We start from the raw sequence: 8,570 nt of genomic DNA on the forward strand, positions 1-8,570 counted from the left end.
CCAACTATCTTCTCTATATTACTATCTTACTAGTATTCTGTGTGTGATTCACTTACAGTTGTGGTGCAAGTTACCATAATTCATTTGGTGTTCTTTCTTCTGAAGATCCTCTGTTTTTATTGTCAAAGTATACCAAGTCTGATTCAATTACTTTAGATCCACGCTTTGAGGGAATAAAATTAACCTTCTTATCTTTTTTTATACTGTTAGTTTCACTTTAACATATTAAACTTGAAACGTAAACCATGCATGGCTTCACTTTTCCTAAACCTTTCTATTTCTGTTTGTTGCCTATTAGCAGCAGCACAAATACAACTATACTTGTTTCTAACATCTGAAAACAAAAAGCTTTTTTGTCTTGTGACCAGTCATGGCAGCTACTCCACAACGTGCTATATAGCAATGTTCATAACTTCTTTGACTCCATTCCACATGTAAAATGACAGTTATCCAAGACATCCATCAGATCAATGTTAACAGCTTCTAAAGCCATTCATCACTCTTTGGTGCCTTCTAATCTCATATGATCTTCAAAAAGGACTTCCCATGACTGATAAATAAAATAACTTATCTTCAGAAAGTAAATATACACATTCAAAATGTAAATTTCACAATATTTTGTGAGAACTGACAATCATTTTCTTTCAGATATTCTTACCATATAACTGTGTTGCATTATTCAAACAATGATTTAACTGTAATACTATAAATCTGTCATTGTCTTTTATGGTTGATCATTTATGGCATTATACAAAACTCCCCCTACCATCGATTCCTATTAGCAGCATTATAAATGTATATTAATTTATCAACTGGATAAGCATCTTATGGCTGCCTTAAAAATCTTCATACCTTCCCAGTTTTGTTTTCATATTTGAGAAATATAGGATTACTCATTGCTGGTATTCCAATGACTGAAAAACTTCTTGTTGTGGATGACTAACTCCAATGGCAGTAAAACCCCACACTGCTGTGAGTTTAATTGAGTGTTATTGGTCTTCAAGAACTTTGTCAAGATTCACAACTGGTTTTTTCACAGAACCATTTATACATTGAAATAAAATTTACTTTTTTAAACCATGGCAAATTTCTTTGTCAAAGAGTAAACATCCTCCTTTCACATCTTTCTGAGACTACATTGCCACTTTTCTCACTTCTGTTATGAAATGACTGATGTCAACTATTCTTCATGTACTTAGCATCATCAATCCTGGATCATTCACTCCATTAGCATCATCAATCCTGGATCATTCATTCCAAGGAGTGGTAGAGAGACTATCAAGAATGGCAATCATTGTTTAAATATATTAAAATCAAATGTAGTAGGCAAAGAAGAAGTTGTTTTATTCTATCATGAATTTCTGTTCCTAAGTAGTTTTACATTATCACTCTCATATGTATAGACTAATAAATGTTTTATCCTTCTTACCTTGTTAAATAAATTTCAGTGAAATTATTCCATTCACTACCACTGGCCATTTTCTGTCATTTCAGTTTCAGAATTCTGTACACTACTACTGTTGTTTACATGGCTGTTATCCATCATTTCTGGAATTTCAAAATCAGCATGGATATCTTCACTGATGTTGTTAATTCTGTTTTTTAGAATTCAATCTCATATTATTTTTTCTTTTCTTACTATGAAAATTTTCATTTCTTTTAACCATTTCTCACTTAAAACTAGGCACTTAGTTCAAAAGATGCTGTTTTTATTAGAAACAGTACAAGTTCAAAGTGGTTATGGCTTTAGCCCAACATGGTTCCCAGCAAAAGGCACACAACATATAACCAATCGTATAGTGTTACACATTTTGAGTCAGGAAATGGCTTGAGGGTAGCTGTCAAACAAATATTTACAAAACTATGATTCAGCTTATATATAGATGATAGCTATTAAACTTCATATTTAAATATCAGATTTCTTTATAATCATTCTCGTAGAAATTTAACAAACTAGTTGTATGTACATGATTCTCTTCCATAAATTACATAAAACATATTGAAAACTGATACACAGTTGTTTATTCCTATGTTATTACACAAGAAAACCTATTGATTTTTGTCAGGAAACTTACTTTTTTAGTAGTATGTAGTAATGTAAGTATATGGGTTTGTTGGGCTAAGGCTACTGCTACAGTAGGTGTCTGTGATTTGTTGGCGATAACTTCGACAATAAATGAACAGCATGCATTCTACTTGTTTTAAAAAAAAATATATATATATATATTCGAAATTATTTAGATGTATATACAAAAATTATTTACATTATGGAAATCGTGGTGGTATCTTAAACACTATACAGTTCTCTTCTTCTTATCAAAAGTCCACTTAGGCCAATTCAATTGCTTTAGAATTCAGTTGGTAAGTCAAACTATTTTTCTCTATTTCTTATCACTATAGTGTCTGTGTATAGCATTGTCATTGAGTTACTGCAGTTGTATCCTGAACTTCCAATAATCCTTTGATTTTGTTTCGTACTTGCAATAAACTTCTGGTCTTCATACCTCCAATAATTGCCTGCCTTTTGTCAAAGTCCACTTAGGTGGGTTCAATTACTTTAGAACACACTTTGACAAGACAACTTATTCTCCTTATCTCTTTCAAAATTGTTAATATCACTCTAACATATCAACCATTAGGATTATCACTTCCATGACCGTTACTCTGCATTTTTTAACTTTTCTCTCACCAAACTTCTCTTTCCCATGACTTTACTTTTTACTCTTTCTGTCTCCACTCATCTGGTTGCCGTTATTTATGTGTCTGTCACTTAGGCCTTTAGAAATCTCCATAGCCTTGACATCAATGGATTGCAAGCACAACATTCAATAGCCTCAACATCAGTTAATTACAAACATAAAATAAATTGATTAATAATACTACCTACACTAAACAGTCTTTTATATCTGACAATTTTATTCGACAATCAAATAGCATCAAGGTTCTGCAAAACTAACATAAGAAAGATCCATTTTTATATTGATACAATTTTATCTGTTTTTATTTTAAATATTAATTATTCTCTAATTAGCAACATGTATTTTACATTCAGAACAAAACTGTGATGAAACTCAAAGTAATAATGTTTTCTAATTGAGATCATTTGCTTGCACACTTGTATTTACAAAGTGTGCTCTATGAACCTCATTTATAACTTAAATTTCCTGTTCTGAATTTATATAGCAAAATTGGTAAGTTGTTTCTACATTTTATTTGTACTTGCTGCACTTATTATACTTTTTAGTGTAGGCAAAAGGTAATATTATAATTGTACTAACAATTTTATATATGAACTGACAAAATATACTGAAGGAAGATAAGCTGCTTATGTGTCTCAGTTTAGCAACTGATTTTAATTAATATTGATGTTAGATCAGTTTAGTAGTGTATTGTAACATGAAATGGGTTATTATAACCTAGGTTTGAGCATGTCATATTTGTCCATTTGCATTCATGATAGAAACTTACAGATTAGTAAGTGTTGATGGCAGGTACTATGGAATTTGTGTTATGAGGACATTAGTGTACCAGGGACTCAAAATACTTGAGAAGGTAATATATACATATATACGTAGGTTTGCTGAAGAATTTGGAAATACAAAATGCAACTATAAACATGTGTAGTTTAAACTGTGCATGAATTACAAGTACAGTTTATGAGAAAAATATATGTATATATCTTCATTTGTTTGAGAAAGTTATGCAATATACTTATGTACAGTAGCAGATTATGCTAATACAGTAGTAAATTGAAAAACAAGCTCTAAGCATAATGAAATACATATATTTCAACAGAACATTGGTATATCTTCTTTAGGTATGATACACAACAAATCAAAAAGTTTTATATACAAAATTAATAGTACATTTTGAAATAAGTAGTAAAATATAATTTTCTTATGACACTGACTTTATATAATATTATGTTATTATTTTGACACTAATCAAGATCTAATGTTTTCTTCAAGTGCATGTAATTGTGTCTGGTGTTTTTGAATAAAATATAGAATGAGCCAAATAAATTGGTTCCACAACATTTACTGGGGTTGACTATTAGTCTTATAACATGCTGACTGCTGAAATGTGTGAGAATGTTTGGTGGCAACAGGTTTATTTGAACTTGAATAAAAGGACTCCTCTATTTAAAAATATAAACTATAGCCCCAAGGTAGCTTGTTGACAAGTTTTTCTGATGACACCCTTAAGTCCTGCAGAAAGTTTTCTCCTGAAGCTGTTCCACATTCATTATTTGTTTTCACGCCTTTACTTGGACAGCGTGAAAAGACAAATTCCTGTAGTGTATGTCTTTGAATCTATAATACTGTGACAAGTACAGATATAACAGATGGTAACCACTCAATAACAAAAGTGGTGAAATAATAGCATTTTATTCAAGTTTCATGAAAGACGTTCCTAGTGTTCTTCGGAATTATTTTGTTTTGGTAATTCGATTTTATTTTTTATTTTTTTTACAAATAAATTTTATCTGTGCAGACACTATAATGTTTCATCCACTTTTTTAGTTTTATCTTTATATGTACTGACTATATTATAAAATCTATTTGTGTTATAGTTTGCAAGATAGTGATTTTTGTACTGGAAAGGATGTGTATCAATGTCACCAAATCATTTCTGTGTCATGTTATAGATCTAAAAACATAGGTTACATTGATACTGTTGGTAAAAACTGTGATATTAACTTTTCATTATGTATGTGAACCATTGATTAAACTTAGACATTTGTCACTTAATTTTGTGAATCCATCCCCTTAGAAACACCAGAAACCAGTAATAGATATCTAGATTGATGCTTTACTGCCTGCCCTCTTCCAATGAGCATCATTAATACAACTGGCTTTATGAAAATCTTAATTAAAAATGTGATTTTTTTGTGCACAAAAGATTTGTAATCCCTACTAAAAGCTTGCTAAATTTCACGAAAATATACATACTACATTAAAAGTTATAGAATGTATAGTTTCCTGGTTACATGATGATTAAAAGGTTGATTGAAATGACCAAACCTGTATAGAGAGATTTAACAAGCACTTGTTTTAGTTATTCACTTTTGCATGTTCATATTGATTTTTTTATGTGTATTGTAGTGATTATATGATGTATCTGTTTTGGACTAGGTTTTTTGCTGCTTTATTTTTATTTTTTACTCCACCCATCACATTATATATATAGTGCTCTTCTCTGCATTTTAAATCATCGTTCCTTGTGGAGTTTCTCTGTGGCTCAGTTTGTCATCTGAGATTATGGTGCTATAACCTGCAACAACCAAAAACCCACATGTTTGAATACCACGAGTTTTCATAAAGATTAAAAGTCATACATCTATTATTGTCATTTTGTGGTATAATACAAATAGTATACACACTTTGTTGGAACCTTTCATAACAACATATGCCATTGCATTGAAAGTCATACGTGTATTATTGTCATCTTGTGGTATAATACAAATAATATACATATTTTGTTTAAATTTGTAATAACGTACACCATTGCATTTTAAGTCGTATGTTTATTATTTTCATCTGGGGGTATAATACAAATAATATACACATTTTGTTTAAACCTATCATAACAAAATACATCACTGTCTGTAAGGCATACATATTTTTCTGTCAACTTGGATATAATACAAATAATAAACACACTTTGTTTAAACCTATCATAACACAGTGATCTATATTTTTCAGCAGTTTCTAATTTGAACATGCTAATTTATGTTAAGTTTCAAAACCCTACCCTCTGGGTAGACTCAAAATGATCACTGTTGCTACACTGGGCCACCATTAAATATTGTTTTGGTTATAATTAAAAACAATTGACTAAATTAATGTGTGCAATTCTTGAGATGTGTACATTCTGACTATCAGACATAGTCTCTATTAAATATGTGTTAAATACACATGATTTTGATGAGTTAAATGTCTGCACAACATGTTAAACTTGTTGCAAACAATGTAGTATTAAGTCTTGTATTTAGATTATTTTCTTCCTTGTGATGTTCTTAGCAACTGTTTTCCATTAGACTTCATTTCAGAGCTTAATAGAAGGTAATTGCTTAGAACATAAAAAAAGAATAATGGTGATAATAATTTAGATATTGGTTTTTACTACTTTGGTTTAAATGTGCTTGTTTAAATAGGCAGAATTCAAAGAAAAAGAAAATGCTTACTTTCTACTATTTTTTAAACTGATACCATAATTCTGTTTTTCTCATCAGGCACACCACTGGCAAAAATCCTTAAAACATTATGTTTATATAACTGAAGATTTGTTATGCACCCATATAAAATATGACTTACATGTAGACCAACAAAATTTTATCAAAGGTGATACGTGTGTTTGTATAGTTTATTAATATTTTGAATATCCAAACTTAATTTGTAGTTTTTAAAAAGTGATGATTATGTTTTTAACAGGTAATATTTTTTGGCTTGATTGTACAACTTAAGGAAGGGGTATCTGTGCAGACAATACCTCATCCTGTTAACTGAAGAATGTGACAGTAGTAATATTCATTTACTTGAAAATAGCTGTTGACATAGCTGGACATTGGTTTGATTTGTGTGTCTGTGTATGCACACTATTTATAATTATGTAGGTGGTACAAAATTGATAGAACAATATTTTAAGTTGATTGTGGTTGAAATGCCTTTTTTTTGTATAGACACTGAGTATGTCAAAATATACAGATTTTATACATGTATGTAGTTTTAAATGAAAAGAAAAGCTTATGTACATGGACAAAATGAGTTTCTAAACATGGGAATATTAGTATGCAGGTCTGAATTAAGGTTTAGTAAAGCTTTAGGCCAAGGTAATATTTAAGAATAATAATAACTCACTCTTGCCTCTATTCTGCTAGTTTTACGAACTATATTGTTTTACTTGGGTGTGGGTGGCTGGTGGAACCTCTGTATGGCTGGGGTCCTAGGCCTAGGTGGCCTATGCGTTAATCTGGTACTGCTAGTATGTATATAACTTTAAAATAAATGCTTTTCAAGAAGAACAGCACACTTCAAAATTAACCTGAAAAAGGCAGACAAATGTGTAATGTTAGAGAAAGCATCTTTAATCATGAAAAAATGAAATGTGGCAATAATCATATAAAATGTTCATACTTGCACTTCTTTCAACAAAGAAGTGAGAAGGATGTAGTGAGTAATATAGAACAGTTAAGCATGACAATTCTGCATTCAGGTTTAATGTGGAAGACAATTGTCAATTTCTAGACTTTGTATTGTTTATTTGCACATTTTAGAAACTTGAGTCTATTATATAAGGAAGTATTTCATGTTGTTAAAGTTTTATAGTTATGTTTTATTATGTTATAACTTTGATGTGTAAATATTATCATTTATAAACCAAACAATATTGCACAAGTATTAAATGCAGAACAAAGAAACTTCAAAAAACACATTAATGTTCAAAGAAGAACTTATCTTGATGTTTTTCCATTGTCTGTCTTTCTCAGTTTTATTTAAAAAATGTGTTGAAATAATAGAACTGCCAAAGAAGAGGTGCTATTCTTCAAGGAAATACCCTCATTGACCTTAAAACTGAGCTAGGTTCAAAAAGATATGTGAAAAAAAACCTTCATTTTCATGTATAAGCCTAAAAGGGCTTTGCCCAATACACTTGCAAGAAAAAAAAATTGGCAATAGAGAAAAAGGAAAACAGATAAGTTCTTATGTGTTAGCATAATTATATATTTACTCTTGGTTTTCAGGAACTGGAAGCATCTTCCTTTAGTAGACGCCATTTTGCAAGCCTTCTGTTGGAGCCTCGAAGCTTACTTATAGTCAAAGATGATATGTATCATAACTATCTTCATGGCATCAAAGAAGTAGAAGAAGACATTATTACGAATAAAGTGGCAAACCTCAACAGTTGTGAAACAAAAATAGGCAGTGTCTTCAAACGGAGTACTAGAATTTCACTGACTATTCGACATGTACCAAAAACCTTGAAGAACAAGTTCATACTTGGTAACATGTTTAGATAACAATTGGCTTTTATATTATTAAGCATGTAAACAACAATTACTGTCTTTAGAAAAAAATGTTAGTGAAAGTTGTATACATTTATACAAAATATTAAATGTCAGATTTACACAAGTTGATTTTATTTAATATTTTCAAAAACTGTTGATTATGTTACTATAATGATAGTTGATTGTCTTAAGCATAATTCAAGCTCAACTTCGATGAACTTATGATGAAATAACATGTAATGTAAGGAATATTTTAAAAATCTGAATAAAGAAAAACTATCTGTTTTGTGCCCCTTTTGATTCATTTATCAGATATAGTTATGCTTGCAAGGCTAGAAACACACACAGTTTTCCCAGAGGATCTGATTAAAAAAAATTTTTCAGGGGTGTAAAACAAAATGAATTCATTAATTTCCAAATTAAAAAAATGATATTTTATAATGCTTCATGAGTGCAAATGTAGTTAACCAAATTTTTTGCTTTTCTCCTAAGTGGGTCACCTATAGATTTTAGTCTCATTAACTACTTATAATTTTAAAAATTAAATACACCACATTGACAG

General features: G+C 30.1%; 1 protein-coding gene across 1 annotated transcript in view; it reads left to right on the plus strand.

Moving 5' to 3' along the window:
* Positions 1-8,298, plus strand: part of LOC106459462 (alpha-ketoglutarate-dependent dioxygenase alkB homolog 6-like) — a 36,374-nt gene extending 28,076 nt beyond the window's left edge. The window contains exon 6 of the mRNA XM_013919083.2: positions 7,745-8,298. Within this exon, the coding sequence (XP_013774537.1) occupies positions 7,745-8,020 (276 nt within the window). The 3' untranslated portion in view covers positions 8,021-8,298. The remainder of the gene's footprint in view (positions 1-7,744) is intronic.
* Positions 8,299-8,570: the final 272 nt, after the last annotated feature.

Source organism: Limulus polyphemus, unplaced genomic scaffold (assembly GCF_000517525.1).
Source record: "Limulus polyphemus unplaced genomic scaffold, Limulus_polyphemus-2.1.2 Scaffold612, whole genome shotgun sequence".
In the NCBI taxonomy this organism is placed as follows: Eukaryota; Metazoa; Arthropoda; class Merostomata; order Xiphosura; family Limulidae; genus Limulus; species Limulus polyphemus.